We start from the raw sequence: 25,964 nt of genomic DNA on the forward strand, positions 1-25,964 counted from the left end.
ACCATACCACGATCTCACCGTGATCTTATTTTTTATAGATCGTAGTGGGATCTTCATGGTCTTGGTCTAGTGTGACGGGGGCTTAACAGCATAGACAGGATAAAAGGGTATACACATTTATTTTTTTCCGCTAAATGTCTTGAATTTTCTTTTCTCTGCACTGTTATACAACAAACTTGCCATGATCAATATTTAGTATGCTTTAATTGTGCTTTTGAAATCAGCACTGTATAGTTCCATATACTCATAGGGAGAAACATATAGTATCGTTAACAGGATAGACACGCATTTCATGTACGCCGATTGAATTTTATTTGTTGAAAAAAAAGTTGCATAGAATAATAAAGAAACTGATCTTTCATTAGAGCCATCATGATGAGTCATCATAAACATTCTAAAATAGTTCATTTTGCAGATTTCAAGGTTACCATGAAACAGGGAAAAAGTCATTTGAAATGTGTTTCATTGGCACTGAACGCATATAAATTACGCAAAAAAAAAAACGTAATGTTTAAAATCATAAATCATACAAACTTTCATTTAAACACTTACAACTGCATTTTTTTTTTTTAATTATATAAAATTTTTATATTTGTACTGAAAATTTGACATTTTTTAAAAGTGACCCATAAATAGAAATGATAATATAAAGCATATGTTTATCTGTTGAAATGTGACATTAAATGATTTTCAACTTTTGGTTGCCACTTTCGAATTGTGTGTTTAAGTATTTATTCTAAATTAAAGTGATATATATAAGTTTTGTCTGAAGACACCGCGCCCATTTCATCTCCAATATCGTGTCATTTTTATATCGGTGAAATGACGCATTTTCGGTCGCAGACTTCATCAGATTAAATAAACAACCCTGCAAAATTTCATTGCTAAAAATGGAACAGGTTTCAGTAATTGGAATTATTCGGCTTTTGGTCATTATACTCTTGACACTAGTGCGCAAAACCAAATAATATTAGTGAGATGCAAAGAAATAAAACTGACATAAACACGTGTCAAACGACAGAAATCTATTATCAGATATCGACGATATTAAATCAAGTAATTAGACAAACTGCATCAATATAATGAAAATACGACAAATGTCTTTATCATAATTGAAATCATTGTCCCAATACCAATTTCTGTCTTTTTTTTTGATTGATTATCAGTGATTAATAATATGATTTGTCTATAAATAGCAACTACCCGGTAAATTTTTCCTTTGTTGTTTATGTGTCTTTTGACACGTTCCAAATGTGTCTGTATCAAAACATGACAAAGGAAAGGGTGCATCAAGACCTACAACAATTTTGATTTTGAGGTAAGACTGAAACTTAAACTTTAAGTGAGGTCACGTATTAAACTCAATAATCCCATATGGTTTTTTTTTATCGATCATATTTCATTGTTCTTATGCATTATGAGTAATTGATTGTCTGTAACGGTGCGGTGCATGTAACAAACATGTTACACAAAAATCTTTAATTTATATGTATGTATATGTATAACGTTATGTGTTGAAGTAAGACATCAGAAACTTGCATTTACCTGTACATGTGAAATTATGCGTTCAAGATCGTGTGTTATAAGTAATGTGACTGTAAAGTTGAATAAAAAGGGGTCAAACGGAACCAATCATCCAATGCTTTTTCGTTTTCATTTATTTTATATTCATTTATCTATTAATAGTTTCACAGTTAATGATTTTCATTTTCTTTTCCATGATACAGACCGACAACAAAACACTGTTGATTGACAAATAAAAAAAGATTCCATTCGTTGCTACGTGATAACATAATGAGTACTGAAATATCACACTTATGTCTCCTAGTTGTATTTAAAATGTATAATAAAATGAAATTAACTTAGATGATCACGTTTGACAACTGTAAATAAAATTTATTTATTTACTTATAGATATTTCTGTATCATTACCAATGTTTTTAATCAAAGAAACATCCATGGCATACGTACCTTGTGTTCCCACATACAAGACAGAAATAGGTGATCTTACCTCCAGCTAGGAATATAACTAATTTAGAGGTAAGAAATCTAATTTGTGCTATATTAATACACGCACATATCTCTCATCGGGATTTGGGAATAAAGAAGAGATTGGAAACCACAGGCACCTGTCTCTGAAAAAAATTACCTATATACTTTAATGTTATATTAAAGTATATATATAGGGAGGGGGGAATTTCAGAGACAAGTGCCTGTGTTGGAAACATCTACAGAGTAAAAACATGGTGCTTGGTTAATATCTAAATATATTGATTGAATGGCAATAGAAACATCTAATTATATTTTTCATTTGATAAAATTTTCTTTGGGAGTTGACCGATCGATATGAAATTTTAAGGACTTCTAAGGATATGCCTGCAAAAACATATCCAGCCACATTCAGAGCTGTTTGATTTTAAGATTTTAAAATTTAAAATTCTAAATCTTTAACAAACAAAAAATGAAATTTACACTTTGAATGGCGAATGTCCACCATAATGAACCCCCACAGCAAAAAGTAATGATAAACAGGCTTGCTGTACATTTGGTCCATTGTGTTTATTGAAATTTGGGAGGATATTTGTGTGTTCTGATTTTGATCCATATGGGACTAATCGCGAGTTTCTAAACTGACAAAAAGTTGATGTAAGATCAAACTATTTGAGTAACATGTATAGCCAGATGATCACGGAATGCATTAAAAAAACATGTTTGTATTGTCATCAAAGATGTGTTGCGCTTCTATGGGAACTGCGTATTTTTATCGTATATGTTTACAAGAATATACACTTGATAAGTACCTTGACACTGCACTTCTTAACACTCAAAAATTGGCACGAATGGTTTGCGCATCATTAGTGTTATATACATGTCTAATTGTCTTAGTAATAAAAAATTTTAAGCATACGATGTTTTACTAAGGATCACATGCAACATTTTTATGTATCTTAGTGATGCCCGAGAGAAAAGTAACCTAAATTAATGATAAGAAACATTTAACCAGTATCAAGCTATCGAAGTCATTCAGTATGAATAAAAAAGAAATAAGATGGTATTTTTAAAACTATTCCACCAGTTACCATCATATTGATAATCGTTTGTCTACAAGCTCTGTTGCGACCAATATTTAAAACTTGGTCGGGACTTTGAACAAACGATACAACGATGTAATGGGCAAAGACATACGTTTTGCTTCATATCAGATATACTAAAAAGTTTTATGTAAAAATGAAGCAGTTGTTAACTGTTCTCTCTTATCGACTGCAAGTCGTTTGTGGTTTCTACAGCCGATATTTCTGGATTCTTGAATGAAAGAAATCCGAGTAGTTGCAATAAACCAGATACACAATATGTATGATTACCAATACTAAAAATGTAAATGTCGAATTAATAATAAAGTTCGATTTATTAAATTGATTAGTTGTTGTTTGCGCAACGTGCAGTTGCAAATATTCCGGCAGTAAAACACAAAGTGGGGCGTCCGTTTGGCTGTGCGGGATTTATAAGAATGTGGACTTTAAATCTGATGCCAAGCTAACTGCACGTTAAGAATCCTTGCAACGACTGTTTGAGGGGTCCGTAGGTAGCCTGTTGCAAGGCAAAATGTATGTCCCTATCCAATATACCCTCATTTTTAGTTGCAGTCCAAATTTCTCCAACCTTCAGCCCGGACGGCCTCTATTACATGACCTACCTGTCGTATTTATTGTTAATTTATTCTCGTCCTGAACATGCATGAAATATTTGTCACTGGACGTTAAACAAACATCAATCAATCAATCACTACCAGACGGGAATAGTCATGATGCACATATTTCTATAAGCAAGTATACCCTCATTTATAGTTGCAGTCCAAATTTCTCCAACCTTCATCCCGGACGGCCTCTATTACATGACCTACCTGTCGTATTTATTGTTAATTTATTCTCGTCCTGAACATGCATGAAATATTTGTCACTGGACGTTAAACAAACATCAATCAATCAATCACTACCAGACGGGAATAGTCATGATGCACATATTTCTATAAGCAAGTATATGCACGGATAAAGTTCTTCATTAGAACTGCATTGCCAGAAAAATTCTGAAGGGATATTGTTGACGCCACAATCTATAATTAAAATATAGTTCTCTGATTTCGTAATACTTCATATGAAGTATAGCGAAATCAGAGGACTATATTTTAATTAGATTGTTGACGCCAGGGATTTGAAATAAAACTCTGTAACAATTTTAAACCAAAACTTGTTGAATGGTAGCAATTTCATTGTATAAAATTAGGCATTTGTGTCCAATTAAACAAGATATATTATATAATTCAGACAAAATTAGCAATGGTTTATATATTTATTTATAATTCAAAGGAACGCTGAAACTTTATACTCCCCTCCATAATTAAGATAATTTCCGTTTTCAACAAGTAATGAAAGAACTCGTTATTCTACATGGTAGCCACATTTAGATAGACAAAAATAGATAAACTACACATAAAATATAACTAAATTATTCTCTTGTTTCAGGGGTTAAAATGTGTTTGTTATGGTGACTTCCACCGGAAAGGTTACTTTATTGGTAGTGTTTATGACCTCAGTAGCTCGAAGTATGGACCTCAATAAAACTATGTGTTCCGAGGTAAGTGCTATAAATTATAGTTGTCAAACTAGTTTAATTTAGTGTGAATAAAAAGGATTAGGATTTGAGTTAAGAGATATTAATTAAAGGTGTTACAAAGAGTTCAATCGGCGATACTTATAATACATGGTGTAGAAGCAGCAAAGTATCAAAATAATATAAAAAAAATCCCGTTGAGATACTAAAAAAAGTATTTCATAAAAATAGTTATTGCAATAACGTGTGGTACTAATATACTTATATCCCAATTATATTTGTTAAAAAGGAAGAGAATGCATAGCATCAAAAGAAGTTTGCTGTTAAAAATAGAAAGTCGTACAACAAAAGATAAGGCTGCTATAAGTTCCAAAACGTTGATATATCTGTTAAGTTTACAGCAGATTTACTAACTGACATCATGCTATATTTCTAGATTTTGATAAGTTGAAAGATAAGGCAACGGATATTTTCCATCTACTTCACTCTTAAAATAGAAAATCTTTCAATCGATTTGATAAAAGAATTTTATTTATACCACTTTATTTTGGCGGATCTTAAGGAGGTTGTAGCCCCTTTCATCGATTTTTAGTCCCCTACCTACGAAGTCGAAGGGGACTTTAGATTTGCACTCCGTCGGTCTGTCCATCCGTCAGTCCGGCAAATCAGTTTTCCACACTTTTTTTCTTCATACTTGAAGATATTGATTTGATAATTGGTATATTGTTTTATCATGACAAGTTACAGATCAAGTTCGAATTTTGTTCCGGTCTGATAATTTTTTGCAGAGTTATGGTCCTTGGACTTAGAAAATTCACTCAAATAATCAGTTTTTCACACTTTTTTTGGTCATGCTTAAAGATAATGATTTGATAATTGATATATAGTTTTTATCATGACAAGTTACTGACCAAGTTCGAATTTTGTTCCGGTCTGATGATTTTGTGCAGAATTATGGTCCATGGACTTAGAAAATTCACTCAAATAATCAGTTTTCCACACTTTTTTTTCGTCATGCTTGAAGATATTGATTTGATAATTGGTATATAGTTTTATCATGACAAGTTACAGACCAAGTTCGAATTTTGTTTCGGTCTGATGATTTTGTGCAGAGTTATGTCCTTGGACTTAGAAAATTCACTTAAATAATCAGTTTTCCACACTTTTTTTCGTCATGCTTGAAAATATTGACTTGATATTTGTTATAAAGTTTACACCATGACCAGTTATAGATCAAGTTAGCATTTTGTTCCAGTACAATTAATTTTTTATCCGGTAGGGGACTTTGTATTGCCATGTAATACTCTCAGAATGCTTGTTTATTATTTAAATCACATACAAATCGACTGAATTTAGGAGATAACCCCTTTTTTCCAGGTAGAACCATTAGACGCCGTTTATTTTTTTCATGAGGCAAAATTTGTTTGGTTATTTACTAATGAAAATTTGTCTGTCCTTAAATATTTAGGAACTATATTATTAAATGTCTAGATGTTAGACGAAATGTAAATTAATATATGTAATAACAATGATAATTGTAATGATTTTATGGTTCTGGTCCTGTCTGGAATAAAATGTACATGCCTTATATAAAATGAAGAAATATATGTAGCTCTATCATGATAACATCTATCTGAACTTTTAATATTTAATTTCAATGTAAAAAATGTTTTTCTGTTACAAATCACAATGCATTGTTTTGTGTGTATACATGTCATGCTGCCCATCAAGGTCCCTTGATTGGAATAATAAATATTCTTATTCTTATTCTTATTCTTCTTATTCTGGATCCGCGGCCGCTCTTTGCTTGACCCTTTTATAGACTTCATGCGCTTCTTCCAAATTTAATTGTTCATAGTTATAAAGAGTGATATTGAACATGTGGTAAACATACTACCAGAATGTTATTAACAATTTTGTGGTGTTACCTTGTTAACAAACACACATAATAATTTAAGCAATTTGCATAAACATGAATATATTTATTACATTTGACCCATCATATTTGCTGAAGTTTAAGGTCTAAGGTCATAAAATTCAAATGTCTTATAGTTATTTAATCTAAACTCTCCTTGAAGATAGTTAATGTAAACAATAGAAAATAGTACAAACAAAAGATTGAGCAATATAATCACCAAGAAAAACCGCAGTGATTTGATGGAGCTTCTTATATGCACCTATTGTATTGTCCATAATAATAAGATGAGAATGGGACACCTTAGTGAGATGTGCTATCTCCCGTTTTCAAGAGGACAAAATTGCGTTATTTTCAATGAATACGTGTTTTTTTCATGTCGGGGGCCTATTATAGTCGACTATATATATACGGTATGGGTTTTTCTCATTGTTGAAGGCCGAACTGTTGCCTATAATTGCTTACATCCACTTCATTTAAACTTTGGTGGATAGTTGTCTAAATGGGAAGTCATACCACATCTTATTTATATTAACCCCGCCACCACATTCTTTATGTGTCTGTCCCAATTTGAACATGTAATTCAGTGGTTGTCGTTGGTCGCTGTCTATCATATTTGTTTTCCGTTAATTATTTTACCATAAATCAGGCCGTTAGTTTTATAGTTTCTTGTTTCAAATTTTGTCATGTCGATGCCTTATAAAGCTGGATACACGCCGGTACGGTTTTGCTCATTGTTGAAGACTGTACAGTTACCTATAGGTGCTTACATTTACGTCATTGGGAGACTGGTGAAAAGTTGTCTCAATGGCAATCATCTCCTTTTTTTTTATAAAGTAATGGTAAAACAACCTTAGGACAACTCGGGTCTTAAACTTGGTTTGAACCAGGCCTAAACATTCTCCTTGTAACAGGCCACTTACAGTTTCCTTAATTTAAAAGGTGTTTGCGAGGTTTCACGTGTTAAGAGTGTAAAACTCTCCCTACACGAGGCCCCGTTCCGATGATGATGATGATTATGACGGGAGTGTTGGTGTTCTCGGACTTCAGACATTCGTACACTGGATATAGCACCCACTGTGAACTAGTAGTGCATGCAGTCGGGAACCAATATGCGGTCCACCGAACATGTCAAGTCTGGATTACTGTGCTGCTATGTAGGTTTGTCTGAGAGTTTTGTTGAAGTCATAAAGAGTATGTCGTGTAGCCATAGCTAACCAGCTATTCAAGGTATATATTGTGGCTATAGGATAACAGTAGCTGATCTTGCACGTCCATTCAGCTGTAATATAAATGACCGCGAGACATGACTGATGTGACCGGACGTGGCTGCGTATTTATACATCCCGATCAACCAAACGGACATGTTTGCATGTCTTTAGCATGTTATTATGCCAGATGGAAAGAGTCCAGTAATAACCATATTTATATACATCGGTCAACGTTGAGGTTGGCAGGATGCGAAACTTTCTCATTAGCTACTGGATTTCAGAGTTTGAAGTAATTCGCCATGACACAAACGTTGGAATGCATAAAAAGAAAGACAACTCCAGCTCTATATTTGAAAAGTCTTTTTCTAAGGTTTAAATATTTCATTAGTTTAGGTACTAAAGATTTATTGTTCTCCAACTTTTGATACTTTCGAATTTCTTATATCTGCTTTGAGCACCACTTTTTTCGAAATGTGCACGTGTATACGAAATAAACTTGATGCATTGAAATATTATATTGTATACTAATTCTGACTTCGTTGAATTTTTATATAATCGTTATCCATGCTTTTCTACAATTATCTCTCGACACTGAACCAGGTGGGATATCACGAAACCTGGCAACTGTACAAAGGATTTCTAAAATCCAGTACTCATCTACACAAGGGATAATAAGTATTAAATAACAAGAGTGTCTAACCAAGTCAGGAATTTCAAGTCTCAGTGTCTTTTTTTAAAAGTATCAGCCCCTTTAGTAGTTCTTGTCTGAGGAGTGTGTGGTCTTGAATCAACATTAAATTAATCTGGAATTTTTTAATTGTAGTAAAAAATTATTAATTATTGAGAATTTTCCATTCTTGCAATAGTTGTTCTACCTCGTTGATTCATTAATTGGTTTTTTTTTCTGCATTAAATGAATTAAATTAGTTTTATTGCTGCTTAATTTTCGTTAACATATGTTTTTGTTATAACACTTCTAATTTGATTATCAGTTAAAAGGTGCTCACTTGCATTTACCTTTTAAATTACATACTTGCAAACTTCACTTCTAGATTGGTTTTCAGAAAAAAAAGAAAAATTACAAGTTTCTAGATCATTCTCTGGAGCATAAATCCCCTTTCTAAATTCCCGGGCTGCACTTTAGCAAGTGATCTAGATTGGTGATAACATATAAACAAGTTGCTTTTTTAAAAAAAAAGTCAATACGTGAACCTTAGAACTTTTTTTATGCTAATTATTATTTCAACTGAATTGTAAATTATATCTCAGTATTTTCATTACCATGTGTGTGGAGGATAATATTTTCTTTTTATTGCAAATCAGGACAATTATGGCATGTTGAGAGTGGTGTTAAATATAAAGTAGGGAGATAAGGAATGTTTTTATTTCAATAGTTCATTTCTGGATGGTTTTAGCTTTCATTTTTACCAGTGTGAAGTGTCAAACTACTACCAATGGATGACACTTCTAGGGTGTTTATTGGTAGAGGTAATATTTCACATAGAATCCCTCAGTAATTTAATATATTTTTCTTTTTAAAATACATATTTCAGAGCAAGTAGGATATTTTGTTTCATAAAAAGTGGAAGTTTTATTCCTACCAAATAAGACAAAATCTACTTGCTTACCATTTTATTTTGTGCCGTAATATCCTGTTCCACCTTAGAAATGGGTTTGGATCCAGCTAAAACATTCAATTTGCTGCTTATACATGTATACTTAATATACCTGTCCAAATCCGGAGCCTGCTTTTTTGTTTGCTTATTATCGTGTCTGTTTTTCGTTTTTTTTTTGTATAAAAACATTGCCATTGATTTATATCTTGTACAACACTGGTCAATTTGATGTCATTTAGCTCGCTTTGCTAATACTCAACATTCAACGCCATGTTTATTGAAAAGTTCTCTCATTGGCAAGCATAGTTTACCAAATATTATATAATCATATCAGTCGCAGGATAATTCGATTATTATGTCAATCAACATACGTAATAAATCTCAAAACTTTACACTGTTTTTTTGCTAACTTATGTTTGTTGCCTATAATTCAGAAATTTAACAGTGTTTCGGGATTTTTTGCTTAAAGTTAACTTTTTAAGCATGGGTCCTTTTTCAAAAGTCTCCCAACTACTACCTCATATGTGAACTTAAGTATAAGGGAAATTTTGTTCGCTATGTTAAAGAAATCTTCAACTTGCTCTATTTTGCCCGTGAAGACCATAAAACCGTCATCTCTATATTGACAGTGTAATTTGATGTTTTCTTTCCATATGAACTTATCTAAGATATTTATTAATAGGACAGACAGACGCAGACATGTGCATGATGGTGAAAATATACCACCTATGGAGGGGGCGCTCCTATAATTGTTTGTATAACTTTCCATTAAACTCAAATTTATTGTTTCCTAGAATTAATTAAACAAATGCAGTTTATTAATCTTTTTTGTTGAGAATCTTTAAAGGATATTCTTTTGTGTCAATTATTTTTTCTGCATTGATAACTGTTTCTTTTAAATTACCAATGATCATATTTGTGTACATTTACGTTTCATCATAGGCAATAAGAACGCATTCCCTTTTTACCTAGTGTGTTTTATTTATGAAATCTTTTGTATCTTGAACTTTAAAGTTATGCCTCTTCAAAAATGGTTTTATATTAGATCATTTAATCTCTCAATGCGTCTCGTGGGAGAGTTACACTTATCGATGATCAGTCGTAAGGAACATTAATTAATGTCTCCTACTAGTTGACCATTCGCAATGCCTCATTAATTATTTCTAGATTAATCTAATGAATTTTTGAAAGACTGAGTTACATGTGTCCATGTTTTGAATCATTATTATTCTTTAAGAATTATATGTATGGGAATCTATTTCTTTTTTTATTCTATATAGATTATCAACTATATCATTTATTACCATATAGCATATAAGTGAGTTAGCGATCTGTGTAAAGTTCTTTATTGCCAAGTTTTAGATATCTTAACTCCGTATGGAGGTGCTCTTAATTGCAGGAAGCTAATACTAATACAGATAAGAATAAATGTTCCGAATGAACAATAATAAAGGTTCCGAATAATCCTCCATAGACTATATTTCTAACTAATTAATATGCGTGAACCCTCAGGGGTTCACGCAACAATATCACAGGTATAAAGCCAGCCGAATTTCAAATCTTGGTTTTTTACACCGAAAATTCCACATAAGATCAAAGCCATCAATTAGCATACTTATAAGACATTGGTAAGACCACAGATGGAATACGCCACGACAGTATGGGACCCGTTTCAATAAAACCACATAGATAAAATCAAAAAGTTACAAAGACGAGCTTCTCGATATGTAACCAGCAGATATAGAAATAGGTCAAGTGTCAGCAACTTGATGAAGACACTAGGATGGAAAAGCTTACAAACAATGCGAAAAAAGCTCGACTCATCGTTTGTTGCAAAATAACAAATGACATAGTAGCCATTCACAAGAAGAATAATTACATACTAAAACCAACAAGAAGCTCCAGGCGTTCAGGGCATCATACATACCGCTTCCCTGATTACAGCCATCTGAATTGTCTACGTACTGCATGCAGCCATTTGAACAGTTAATGCTGTTTTTTAAGAGGATGTAGTGATTCACCTTTAACGTTGTACTCACCTTTAACGTTGTACTCTTAGCAGTTTTATTTTACAATTTCTGATTGTAATAAAATAAATGTTAGCTATGCTTTGCCTTCATGTTTAAGGCAAATAGTACAACTAAAACAACCCAATACACCTTTAATTAATAATGTTTAGTTGATTGGCATTAAGAAAAAAACAAGCATCTCTTTCCCTCTTAACAGTATGTTACTTTATTGTTATAAGTTAAACTCTATTGCCAGATTCCTTCAAGGAAAACATATTTTTTTAATAAGAATGTACCGTTGTTAGCTTAATTACTAGTACATATAACGTAATGGGTTGTGTATTGCAATGTAAAACTCTTCTATATTCTTCATCTGTGCATATTTGTGTAGTGTCTAGTAGAAAATTATGTCATTTGTTATAAATGTAAAGTTACATCTCCCCCAGGCAAAGTTGACTAAAGATGATTATTGCCCTTAAATGAAGAATTTTACTAATTTGTTTCATTTTTGCCTAATATCTTGAAAATTATAATAGATAGAGAGACACTATAAATAGCAAATCTGATCAGCAAGACAAGATCTAAATACAAGTCAAATGAATGAAATCGTCAGACAACTCCTTATTGGAGTTATTGCCCTTAAATGCCCTATTACACCAAGAATTCCAAGTGGTAAAGTTGAAATCATCCCTTCGTAAATTTTACGGACGCCATTACGAGTTGGTTGACCGTTATGGAATATCCGTTTCACAGATGATAACGGATATGTTCCAAAAGTCATAACTACAATCCCGTCCCCTTTTCCCCGAATGTGACCTACCGACTTAGACTTATTACCGAGTTTGTACTACCATGAGCAACACAACGGGTGCCACATGTGGAACAGGATCTGCTTACCCTTCTGGAGCACATGAGATCACCCCCAGTTTTTGGTGGGGTTCGTGTTGATCAGTTTTAGTTTTCTATGTTGTGTTTTGTGTACTATTGTTTGTCTGTTGGTCTTTTTCTTTTTTAACCTTGCGTTGTCAGTATATTTTCGACTTATGTGTATGAATGTCCCTTTGGTATCTTTCGCCTCTCTTTTTTAATGACGATTTTTATCATTTTTTGGGATATCTGAAAAACTATAATAGATAGATAGAAACTTAAAAATGCAAAAATTATCAGCAAGACAAGATCCACAAATAAGTTTCATTGTTTAAATCGCTTGACATCCCCTGATTAGAGTTATTGCTCTTTTATGACGATTTTTACCAATTTTTTGTATTTTTGCCTGATATCTAAAAAATTATGATAGATATATAGAAACTTGAATAAGCAAAATGAGCAGCAAGCCAAGATCTACAAATACGTCTAAAATTGAGAATGGAAACGGGGAATGTGTCAAGGAGACAACAACCCGACCAAAGAGCAGAAAACAGCCCAAGGCCACCAATGGGTCTTCAACACAGCGAGAAAATCCCAGGAGGCGGGCTTCAGATGGCCCCTAAACAATAATGCATACTAGTTCAGTGAAAATGGACGTCACACTAAACTCCAAAACATATAAATGAGCCAAAATTAAAAATCATACAAAAGACTAACAAAGACCAGAGGTTCCTGACTTGGGACAGGCGCAAAAATGCGGCGGGGTTAAACATGGTTTGTGAGATCTCAACCCTCCCCCTATATCTCTAGCCAATGTGGAATAAACCAACACACAGCAATACGCACAGTAAAACTCAGTTTAAAAGAAGTCCGAGTCCGATGTTAGAAGTAATAGAGGAAACAATGATCAACATAAATAAACAAAGGACTACTAGCAGTTACTGACATGCCAGCTCCAGACCTCAATTAAACTAATTGAAAGATTAATGTCTTCATCATATGAAAATCAAGTACAATCCCTCCCGTTAGAGGTTTAGTATCATACCATCATAAAATATACGAGAAGAACATAACCCGTATCATGCCAACAACTGGTTATAGAATAAATGTGTTTATTTCCGATGCAAAGGCCCTATGGGTGAATCAATATTACTTCTAAAAAATGTCATCTTTAATGACCTGACAACAGTACCGTAACTATATCCCTTCTTTATAAGTCTGTTTTAAAGGTTTGGTTAGCTTTTGGTAGTGAATGACGACATGTTACATGCTTTGTATAGAATATTACCTCAAAAGATGGGATGTGAAATAACTGAACGTATAAGATGTCTGCACGTTGATTGATATTTACGAATAACGTCCTTATACCGATGATACAATTTAGTAAATGTTTTGACAAGTTTGTGATATCGAAAACCCTAGTGTAATAATTTTTAGTGTAATAATACAGAGATTTCTTTCGTTAAAATCAAATACATGGTTGAAACTGTTTGACGACCTCTTATTGGAGTTGTTACCCTTAAATGACGATTTTTACCGTTTATTTTTTGCATTTTTGCCTAATATTTGATAAACTATAATACATAGATAGAAACAAGCAAAAATGAACAGTAAGACAAAATCTGCTAATATGTCTATTGGCCGAAATCGTCAGTTTACTCTTTATTGAAGTTATTGCTTTTTAATGACGATTTTTACCAATTTCGTTTAGTGTTCTGCCACAATTCTTATATAATTATAGATAGATAGCTGTTTAAAACAGCAAAAATTATCAACAAGACAAAATTTACAAATAAATAAACAAAGCTGAAATCGCCAGTCGACTCTTTATTGGAGTTTTGGTTCTTTAATGACGATTTTTTACCAATATTTTAAGTTTTTGCCTATTATTTTGGAAACTATAAAAGATAGATAGACACTTTAAATAGCAAAAATGATCAGCAATTAAGACAAGATCCACAAATAAGTCAAATTTTGGTGTAATGCTGTTGCTCATGCTTACATATTAATGCTCTATAGATCCTCCAGTTTGTTTTTGATTTTGCCTTTCCAAACTTTTGGTCTCGAACATAAATGAGGGAGGTAAATCCAGAAACATGTGTTGTTCGAACGAAAATCATAACAAACGTGATAACCATTTCACAAATGGATTTTGGTATTTCGATATTTCACAGGAAGATGTCTGACAAAATAAGTCGATGTGAGTGAGATATACTTTGGTGTAATGTTGTTATTCATGCATAAATATTAATGTAAAGATCTGAAAATGTAATTGTACAAATGCAAGAAGTTTAAAGGCGTACAAAATATGCTAGGTAATATTTAAGAAAAAATACTGATATATGCAATAAACATGGATCCTATTTCAGACCAAAGAAAAGTAAGCAGCCATTACCAATATCTGTATTGAACATACGTGTCCAAACTTCGAGAATAATGTGATGAATTTTATATAACAAAATCATCGAAAATTCTAAACTACGGAACTTTACAAAATTTTAGCTTTTAAAAATAGCTGTTCCTATTTAGGAAAAAACTTTATAGTTCGTTTTGTTTTTTGTGTTATATTTGTAGTTTGTCGTTAACTCATATAATTTCAATTGATTGGCCATATACATAGTATCTTTTCATTGAGGTAAACCCGTCATTTAGCGAAAACGTTTGTTTACTTAATTCTAAGACTACTGAAGTGGTTCCATGTGGAGAAACTTACAATATCTATACCTTTTCCGTCGGATGTGCATTAACGGTTACGGTATAGACAAATGTGGACGAGAGACTCTAAAGATCTTGTATCGCGCTACTGGATATATAATTTCAAAACGTGTGGAGAGCTTTGGCAAAGGTCTTAAAAAGACCCAAAAAAAATCACAGGGAAAACTGATGCCAAGTTGTAGTAATATCTCACACTAGTCCTTTTAGTAAGATGAGTTGGCATGAAGATGTGGGGAATGGCAAGTAAATGAATGATACAATGAAAGGTAGAAAGACATCTTTAATATACCCCAGTCAACCCTGGGAGTTTATAAAGAGAGCTTTGTTATTTGTTATTTCATAGAAAAATATCATCCCAAAGTCCAACAAAGCCTATGCTATCGGTTTGATTTTACAATATTGACAAAATCATTAAACAAATCTCTGGAGATTAAACCTGCAACCGTTCACGGTTCACTGCGGATTCCGTGTCATCATCTGACCGTGACATACAATAAGTTTAATTGGAAGAATCTTGCTTTTTTATTATGAGTTAACTTAATAATGCAAAAAGCACTAAACACTAAAACATCACACAAAATAATCAATATAGCTTCATTACGGCTTCAACTGTTGTATAGTTGTGTTGACTATAAAAGCATAGACAATATTTGACAACACTAAAATGGACGTAATTATGATATGTTATGAGATTTTGAGATAGTCATTGCATGTTTGTAATGGTTAAAATGAAAAAATATTAGTTGTTGTTACTGAGTCGATATATAAATGGATTAAAAACAGCATGTCGTACATCTGTTACTTCAATTAATTCATAGGAATTCTTGAGATATATTGTATTGAAAACACATTCATAGTGATCTAAGTTTGAAAAGCATTCCGTAGAGAATATAGCTTCCAAAGAGGTAAGTAGTCATTTTATAATGCATTCATTGTTAAATAACTAAGAATATTTGTTTCATTGTAACAGTTTTTATGCATTTATCAAGAAAACGACAAGTATAATATTAAAGCGAAAATCAATATGACACGGGCTTTGAACACGCTGCTACATCATAATCGTGGTTTGCTTGACTCATCTTGATTTTAGATAGCAAAACATATTATTTCAAGAACACACTCGCTGCTATTACATTTTTTTAGCTCCAAGGTTGTTTTATGGAGCCATTTTTATTGATCATGTGTATTCTACAAGCAGCTCTCGTTGCCCTAAATTACCTTTTAATGTATTGACGACAGTTACTATTTCTATTGATCACACCTGTCTGAATTAATTACTATCATTAGAACTGCTTGCTGACGTGTAATGACGGCGGCTTGATGTGTGCATGGATGATTGGTTTATGAATGATGCATACATCAAGTTATGTTATTGACCAAAGAATGAAGAGAGACCAATGAAAGTTTCAAACAGAAACTTACAAATGTATTTACACTTGTTCTCCATGTTTCTGTTATTAAATATACAGGAATATAAATTACTGTCATTGATGCTGAGAAAATCACCTATCACTAAATCATGTATTAATCTACAACTTTTCCTGTTACTTGATAAAAACTTGTAAATTTTTGTAAATTTTTTTGTTAAAAATTATAAAAAAAAAAGAAAAAAAAAGCCTAAAGACGAAGACACAAGCAAATTCGTCTGTCCCACTTGGGTCCAAGTTCGCTTTCCAAAAACGTCTGTTCACTTATAAAAAATACTTTGAAACCACTGGCCAGTTGAATCGAGCATCGTTCCAATCATCCTTAGGGTATCTATGTTAGAATGTGTTCCTCGAGTTCTCGCTTATCAAAAATTTGACAACCAGCCATGAAATGCAAGTAGATGCTTCACTTAAAGGCACCCGAAAAGTTATATATTTGAAAGTAATTAATTTGATTTAGGAACAAAGTTTTAATCGCGAAAAAGATGAAACACAAATTTCAATAGGGAATATTTTACCATGTGAGCAATGTAAGCTCCTGTAAGAGCCTCTTTTAATATATTTTTGTGATCTCCGGATTATGAATATTTCGTAACGCCGCAGTTTATTGCATCCTTCCAATAAAATTTCTGAAAATTCCATTATCTTCTCAGCAGTATCAAACATCCTTATTTCATCATCAATTATAAAATGATGAATAAGCATGAAGATGAACTGCTGATTTCACCATTTATTTTCTATTTAGCATTAGTTTGGGATATAGAATTCTGCTATTGTTTGACTGAACAAAACCTTATAATCCAGATCTCCGATATTATTTAGCATTATGTGCTATAGATTAAAGAAGTTTTTGCAATGGCTGTGTGAGATCACTGCCATTGCCTAAATGGTCATGGCATCGGACACCTATTGCCTTAAGTCCTTTAATCTCGGCAACTGCCGATACTCATCTGATGTCAGACAGCTGCTACATACCTCTGTACATACTTTAAATCGCGGACAATATTATCAAAATTCATATGTTGTCAAAGTTCCTCTGTCTTTTACAGTTATTGCAAAATTCTTCTAACCTCGGAAATTAAAGCCATAGCCTAAATTCCACTGATGTGGGGCAGCCTTTATCATAATTTCTTTGAATTTAAACAGCCATTTCCCAATATCCTTTGATCATTGACAGCAATTGTCAAACTTACTCTGATTACTAATAGCAGTTGCAAAATTGCTTTGACCTCGGACAGCCATTGGCTTTATTCCTTTTACTACATCCATTTCATCTTCAATATCGTGTTTTTATTTCAGTCGTCCATAGTTTGCATTTATCAGCGAAATGAAGCAGACTGCATAATCAAATTAAATCACTTAAAACAACCCAACAAAAGTATAAATTGAATAAAAAATGGAACAGCTTTCTGTAATTGGAATTAATCGACATTTTGTCATCATACTCTTGATACTAGTGCACAAAAACAAATGATATCAGTGTCTGACCGAATACAGCCATTACCAAAAACCCTCTGCCGCCTCGGATCTAATGGTCAGGTTGTCAGACTGTATAACGGTTCGACTTTAAATCATCATAGCCATAAACTAAGCCCTTGGTGTAATCACCAGTATTATAAGAAAAATGAACACAAAACACGAAACAGTTAAAAAAGGAGATTCACTTGTTGTCGAGTATCGAGTTGCGAGTTACAAAAGTCGAGTTTCGAGTTACAAAAGTCGAGTTGCGAGTTACAAAAGTCGAGCTGCGAGTTACGAAGGTCGAGTTGCAAGTTACGAAGGTCGAGTTGCGAGTTAGGAAGGTCGAGTTGCGAGTTACAAAAGTCGAGTTGCGAGTTACGAAAGTCGAGTTGCGAGTTACGAAGGTCGAGTTGCGAGTTACTAAGGTGAGTTGCGAATTACAAAAAATATTATGTTAATCTAAATTCTTAAGAATTATATATATAAACGGTCGTATATATAAACGGTCGTCTCGTCTGATTTTTTAAACAAAATTTTCAGGTTTACTTCGCATTTGATAAACAAAACATACATGTACCAGAATTTAGTTATACACTGCACGAGGAAGGGTCCCGGTATTTTGATTGCATGATTTAAAAGAGCTGTGTGATACTTATTTATAAGAGTCTATATGTTGCAAAGGCACGCACGCTTAAATTTCTTTCATGAGAGCGACATTGTTCATTTTCTAAAATAAAACAGGATATACTGTAGATACAAGATAAAATGTATACCGTACTTAACAAATCAAGCATAAGAAAATAAACCATGTAGACAAATGAAATATACTTGCAAATTATCGACATCTCACAGAATATGGCACTGTGTTAGGCCTAAAGTAAATACTTATCAAAGGTACCAGGCTTATAATATTTTCTACGCCAGACTCGCTTTTCGTCTATACAAGACTCGTCAGTGACGCTTGAATAAAGGATATTCATTAGCATACCAAGTGCTAACTCTTCGTCTTTCGCAAAGGTTTAGGGTGATAAAGGCACAATTGCATACTTAACTTGGGAAAATATCTCATGAATTAGTCAGAAATGTGATATGCTATGTGCTTTATGTGATGAATTAAATAATTTTGAACTATGTTAACTTTGTGATTCAACCCCAAGCGGAGAGTGCATATATATATATTCAAGAGTCTATCCTAAATTGAGGTAAATTATATGGCCTTCCAAATACTGTTTCGATTCCTAACATCACTGAAGAGACATTAATTGTCGAAATCCGGATATGGTGTACTAATTTTTGCACCTTTTGTTTGCGGTATACCATCTTTTCCGCAAGTTTATTGTTTTCTTTTTGGAATTAAATTAATAGTTAAGATCCATTTTGTTACATCTGGTGATCCGTTTATTTGGCAATCGCCAATGGCAGTCAGCAGGGTTTAAGAACAACCGTTGTTCGACCTGCTAGTCAAATGCGTTTTGTTAAAATATACTTTTTCACTTTTTTGGTCTTTTGGAAAATGTTGTTTATGCTGTATTTAGACCCCTCTACCAAGAAATTTGTTTTGCATGCACACGTATAAAAAAATATATATATATATATATATATATATCAAATAGTTAATAATCGAGTTGTTCAATGTATGTATCTATATCTGAATACTACAACGCAAAAAATAAGCATGCTATAGATGTCTTTCTATGGCATTATGGTAACTTCGTGGCATAGGAGATCATAATATGGATTTTTTTTAATTTGGAAAGACGTTATTCTACAATAAGCTATACCGCTGTTACAAACAATAAAGGAACAGTTTTAAGGAATGTTATGGCGTGTGTTTTTATGGTATGAGCACGGAAGCCTTGTCAGTCACAAGTTTAATGTTTTACCTGCATGCAGCCTTGATACAAATGTTGTAGTTTCAGATATCAGCTGGGTATTTTTCTAAAATAAAATGTGCTTCCTTTTCATTTTAATATCATGCATAGCCTGTCACGAGAGCACCTGAAAAAAGTTTTACACGGGTAAGTATGGCATCAAGTTGTACTTTCACAGGCATCTGCCATCCAGATTTTGGAGAGGCGTAGGTTTTTTTAAAGAATTGTTTGATTCTGAATGCCTTGAAAAAAAATCTAGAATGGAAGTGAATAAATTTAAAGATTATTTCTACTGAAAATTAGGAGAAAAATATATATATTGACATTAAGTTTCTAATAAATTGTTCGGATTTGAATGAGAAAAAAACACATTTGGTGTTTTATTTCTGGAAATATTTGAAAAAAAATGTATCCTTAAAGGACGCATGAACCCCAAAAAAATGAATTAGATAGCCATTGTGCATTATATAAAAAAAAACGTTTATTATATACTGAGTAGACACATTGTATATGTAATACAGTCAACTGCAACTATTCTATATCCGCCACGATATGTGTATGACGTCACGTAATTAATATCTGTCTCGTTACGTCTCCGGGGGGGGGGGGGGGGGGGGGGGGGGTTGTACTTCAATACTTTATTGATAGGGGTGCCGCTGGGGTTCTGTTACCCCACCCTTTTCATATAATTCAAATTTAAAAAATGTATACCTTTTTATATATAAAATTTTCATATTTCGTAACTCGCAATTCGACCTTCGTAACTCGCAACTCGACTTTCGTAACTCGCAACTCTAGCCTGGGATCCTGGCTCACTGCTCGACAGAAGAGCCAGGCGGAATACAACGACATGGTTTCGTCATTTGGATGTTATAATGATGCATCGTGGGATAGCGTCATTTCTTGACACAAGGCGGGAAATATTTATATTGTCACGAATTTATTGAAAAATATTTTTCATTTCATATAAAATGCAAATTTCGAAAAATTTAGCATAAATAATTCAAACGTTATTGATTAACATCGTGAATCAACTGTTGATTAACGATCCGATCGATATATTCCTTGTTTATAGAACATGCACATGCGCAGTATTTCAGTCCTGTTCAGACAGTTGGTCATGTGGATTGTATAACGCCTGGTCCTATCGACGAAGTATAAGATTGGGTCAGGATGCCAGGCTACTCGCAACTCGACCTTCGTAACTCGCAACTCGATCTTCGTACCTCGTAACTCGACCTTCGTGACTAGCAACTCGACTTTCGTAACTCGAAACTCGACTTTCGTAACTCGAAACTCGACTTTCCTAACTCGCAACTTGCAACTCGACGATAAGAAACCCTCTTAAAAAAGGAACTATACAAATAAAACGCGCAGTTATAGAGGACAATTGTTCTACAGCTAGTTCTAAAAGGTTCACTTGCGGTATCAAAAATAAAAGTGAACTTTACCTTCGATGAATACATTCACGGTATTTTTGTCGCTCAAGAGAGTCGATCTGTCTTCACTAAGAATGCACGTGTAAAAATACATAATTGCAGTAGTAACCAGTTTTATTAAGTGATGTCTATATTGCCTTGCGATGATCATTATATAAACATCAGAATAAGTATAAAAAAAGTATAAGTATAGCATATCCATAAACTTATTTGTTGTAAAAAACAGACTATTATTTAACTGAAGTACAACAAAAAAAAATAGCCAGATTAAAGATATCATTGTCTCGTTAACGCGACCCATTTTTGTATTTGCAGGAGTGTGCAGGTTATAATTTTCCTTCACCACCCTCTAACAGGGATGTCATCAATTTAGGTATTCAAGTGGATGTTAGCAGCAGTACATTTATACAGAATCATTTGTGGTCATTTCCGTGTCCACCAGCATGGTGGCCAGGTTTCTGTACTGATCTCCAGTCTATCTCTACAGTAAACTTCTCTTGCCAGGAAATAACTATCCTACTAGAAGTATGCCTCAAACAAACGGAAGAAAAGTTTTATATTAATTTATTGTCGGATTGTAAAATTCATCTGCATTGCAAAGAATTCAAAAGGTTGTGTTCATCTGAAAAGTATTGGCATTACTGTGTCGACGGTACGACTCACAGTGTAACAAATTCTGTTAAAGAAGATAATGCAAAGACACACATGAATAATACAACGGAAATTACCATGGGAAATAGTGTAATAGACTCAGGTGTATCCTACATTGGACCAAACAACTGGCATGTACTTTGGGCCCTGTTAGTTCTAGTCTACATATTCGTATTTGTGCCTTGCTTTTTAAACTTTGTAATAAAACGGTAAGTGTAAATTAATAACACTTTGGTTTTGTCTCAGTCTTATTACTGAACTATTACTTTTTTTCTGTTCTTGTGTGTTAATCTACAATTTCTGCATGCGTATCTATTTAAATTATTCTTTTCATGTTGTATCATGAGGAAATATTTTAAATTATTGCCTTTAGTTTTCATCCCCATACAACAGCTGATTAATAAACTGGATGTGAATGTTTTGAAATATTTGGTTGTAAAGAATAAAATCAAACGTTATAGAATGTTGACTATGTTCCAATTTTGTTTTCATACTTCAGTGGAGTGTTCTGCGGAAGATATGAATGTTTTGAAGTAACAAGCTATTACAATAAATATGCCAAGATATTTTGATACATTTGGCTTCTAAATGTTGATAAACTTTGATTAACTTTTTATACTAGTATCACAGAAAAAAACATAAAGGTTGCAAATTAGAGGCAAGTATCAATTGTATATATCTAATTTGCACTTGTCTAAATAATCTTGTATTTGTACCTATCAATCAATGTTATTTGCTTTCTAAAAAATTACATTGGTAAAGATGGAAATGCAGATTAATGATCAAAGTATGCGTTAAAACTTAACCACACCTAGTATGTAAACCAGGTGTAATTGCTATACCGTATATCAAGGTTTCTATTGTGGGATGGAAAGTGGGGGCGATAATTCGGCGAGGTGTCTAGTACAAGTCCTTAATTATGGACCAATTAGGGGTTCAAATGGAAGCCGTGGTGGTAAGCTATAAAGCTGATCAAACTATAAGTTGAGAACTTTTCTATTGATTTCCCGTTGACATAACGTAGTATTGTACTCCAACGTGTGTTCCAACATCGGTAATTGTCCAGTGTCTCGAGCACAAAGTTGAAATAAAGACTACATTACATCTTGCTTTAAGAAAAAAACAGAACAGTATAATTGATTGTAGCTTGGTTCATGTCCAGTGGCATATATTTCATGCATATTCTGGGCGAGAAATAACAACATACGTTGTACAAAATATGTCGATCGGCAAGAAGGTTGGGAATTTCGACTGTCATTGGAAAATGGAAAATGAAGTTATGATGAATAGATGCAGATGTTTTCGCTTCCAACGGGCAACCTACGGAACCCCTCGATGAATTTTTGCAAGGGTTTATGAATTTTAACGTGCATAGAGCGTGGCTTTATCTTGACACAAGGCATCGTTCCAACCGGGCGTAGCTGTGTAATTAACATCACGCACAGTCATGCCCCTCTAGCATGGATAATAATGTGTTTTATTTCCATTGTAGGTCTCTGATAGAAAAGATTCGGAACAGATGTCAGGTATGTTTAACGATCATATAACACAATAAATACAATCTATGAGGTAGAGTAAATACGGAAAAGGAAGTGAACAAAAAAACACAAGAATAAATATATAAGTATTTCATTTCGCAAGATTTCTTGCTGTAGGATGTAGAATCACTCGTCAAAATTAACGGAATATACATGAAATACAAAATAATAATAATCATTATAGACTATTTTTTTTTACAATTGTGTATATGAAATTGTCCGTGGATTAAATCAAGGAAACCTCACATTTATTGCTTTTTGTTTTATTTTAGAGAGGTAGAACCAAAACTCTGAAGACAAACTGTGATGACGACGAACCGCCTTTAATACCTGCAGTACACAAAGAGTTACACAGTCCAGTTGACGCGGAGAACTCTCTATTTATTCCATCCAGACCAGATTCTATGACATCTTCAATAGGACATGAATTCGATTTTCCTTACGCCGATCAAAGTGCAGCTGTTTCAATGTATTCTCTGTTAATAGATGACCAAGACAGTAGATGAGAATACGCATAAAATATTCATAAACAAAGACATTTTATTTAGATAACTAACTGAGAGATGCCCGTCATGCCAATTCAAAATGTTTCTTTCAATTTACTCTAAACCTGGATATTGGAATTCAGAGTGGTACTCTGTCTTCATTTCCTCAAAATATTTTAAAATATTTCTGTAACACAAAAACATATCACACGGTCATGCATTATTGTTACATGGATATTCTGTGGTTATATGTTGGAACTTCATAGATTTTGATCTAGTCTAATTGTTACATAGATATTCTGTGGTTATAGGTTTCTAGTACTGAATATATAGATTATGATATAGTCCAATGGGCTATACCGTCTGAAAGATGTATAAACAAGAGAAAATATTTTTAAACAATGCAATTTTATGCAATTGTTTTAAGATAAAGCACTTTGTAAAAAAGTAAAACGGACTTTAAACATATAAGGTGTAAACTATATTAAACAGACAAAACAGATACATAATAATAGTACCAGAAAACTTTCGGTCAAAATACAATATCAAAGCATAAAAGAAGAAGATGCGAACCATAGCATGATATACAAGAACACAGCAGTAAAGTAAACCATAGCATAATCTATACAACTGTAAACCATAGCATAATATATACAACTGTAAACTAAAGCATAATATACACAGCTGTTAACCATAGCATAATATACACAGCTGTTAACCATAGCATAATATACACAGCTGTTAACCATAACATAACATACACAGCTGTTAACCATAGCATAATATACACAGCTGTTAACCATAGCATAATCTATACAACTGTAAACCATAGCATAATAGTGATAGGCGTTTTGAATCTGTATTTAAATCATACTATTATTGTAAACAAAAGTTGTTTATTAGAGATTTTACTCAGGTTTAAATTTGAATTGCATGAAAAGTGTTAAATATAGTATATGCTCAATGCCAAATGTATATTTTTTTGATGATTGGGAGAAGGAAATGGCGCTTTTATGTAAAATTGCTTTTATTTTTTCTTTGTTATATGTTGTAGTTATTATTGTAACAGTGAAAATTAAACAACAATTATTTATTTTGAATATTTGAATGGTGAGAACAATAAATTAGTTTTGTAACTCTTTTATCTTAATCAAAAGTAGTACAGAAAATCATTTATTCCTGAAAAACAAAATCTGACCTACATTTGCTAGTTGTGGCTCAAATCCACATATCTTTGTCAAAATTACACAATCAATTATATACAGGTTAATTTATACATGCATAATTTTAATCCAATCAATTCACAACCCCACCCCACCCCCCTTTAATAGACCCTCCCACTCGTTTATGTAACCATCGTAGAGGTGTAATACCACCAAAACTTAGTATGTCACATCGAAAGGGTCCAAAAAACATTCACTTGAATTTGAGTAGAAGTAGTGGGAAATTAACCCTGCATTTCATTGCTGATTTTTTTTTCTGAGTCATAAACATCTTGGGTGTTTCTTTTTTTATTTGTTGTGTCTATAAAATATTTTAGAAACTTGAGTTGACATGGTTACTAAAAGATGTAAACAGGGGGAAAAAGGGGCGAACCTTTGATTGGTTTAATCCGGTGAAGGTTATTTTCTTATATGTAATGAAATGTTGTGTTAAATTTTCACTGAGGTAATGGACGGGATTAATATTACACATGCCAAGTATTTCTTTATTTGAAACAAAGTTAAATTCTGCACAATTTTTAGAAAATGCCAATTGATCAAAGACAAAGAGGGGAAAACCATGGTGGTATCATCCCTAGAGCAATGGAAAATAACGACTAAATTATTCGGGTCAGCATAATTTATGGATAATGCGGTTTGGATTCAATGGATGTTTTAAGGTTTTCATCTGATCATGGTGTAAGATAAATTAGTAATCTCGTAAGAGGGACTTATAGTTACCTATATATAGTTTACTTATAATAGGGTGACCTATATATTGTTTGCTTAGAATTTAATTAATAGGCATTTTCACTTTTGATTGTCTATTGGCTCCTATCAAAATATCATAGTCCAAATAACGTTGAGGTAAACAATTATAGGTCACCGTTCGGCCTTCAACAATGAGCAAAATCCATGACGTATAGTCGACTATAAAAGGCCTCGACAT

The 25,964-nt window shown here is 33.0% G+C and overlaps 1 protein-coding gene across 2 annotated transcripts; it reads left to right on the top strand.

The window, feature by feature from the left end:
* Nucleotides 1-1,233: 1,233 nt before the first annotated feature.
* LOC127738071 (uncharacterized) lies at nt 1,234-24,952 on the top strand. Of its 2 annotated transcripts, XM_052249152.1 has the most exons (6): nt 1,234-1,318; nt 1,915-2,040; nt 4,521-4,632; nt 21,455-21,999; nt 23,283-23,316; nt 23,601-24,952. In XM_052249152.1, exons 3-6 carry the CDS (start codon nt 4,540-4,542, stop codon nt 23,832-23,834), a joined length of 906 nt encoding a protein of 301 aa, XP_052105112.1. In that variant the 5' UTR covers nt 1,234-1,318; nt 1,915-2,040; nt 4,521-4,539; the 3' UTR covers nt 23,835-24,952. The 2 variants fall into 2 exon arrangements, 1 of the variants encoding a protein (XP_052105112.1); XR_007999933.1 differs by lacking the exons at nt 1,234-1,318; nt 1,915-2,040; nt 4,521-4,632 and adding an exon at nt 15,441-15,846.
* Nucleotides 24,953-25,964: the final 1,012 nt, after the last annotated feature.

Source organism: Mytilus californianus, unplaced genomic scaffold (genome assembly GCF_021869535.1).
Source record: "Mytilus californianus isolate M0D057914Y unplaced genomic scaffold, xbMytCali1.0.p SCAF_4, whole genome shotgun sequence".
Taxonomy (NCBI): domain Eukaryota; kingdom Metazoa; phylum Mollusca; class Bivalvia; order Mytilida; family Mytilidae; genus Mytilus; species Mytilus californianus.

Coding starts and splice junctions, on each gene's coding strand:
- LOC127738071 (XM_052249152.1), top strand. CDS start 4,540: ATGGTGACTTCCACCGGAAAGGTTACTTTATTGGTAGTGTTTATGACC. Junction 4,633..21,454: donor ATAAAACTATGTGTTCCGAG/GTAAGTGCTATA, acceptor TTGTATTTGCAG/GAGTGTGCAGGTTATAATTT. Junction 23,317..23,600: donor AGATTCGGAACAGATGTCAG/GTATGTTTAACG, acceptor GTTTTATTTTAG/AGAGGTAGAACCAAAACTCT.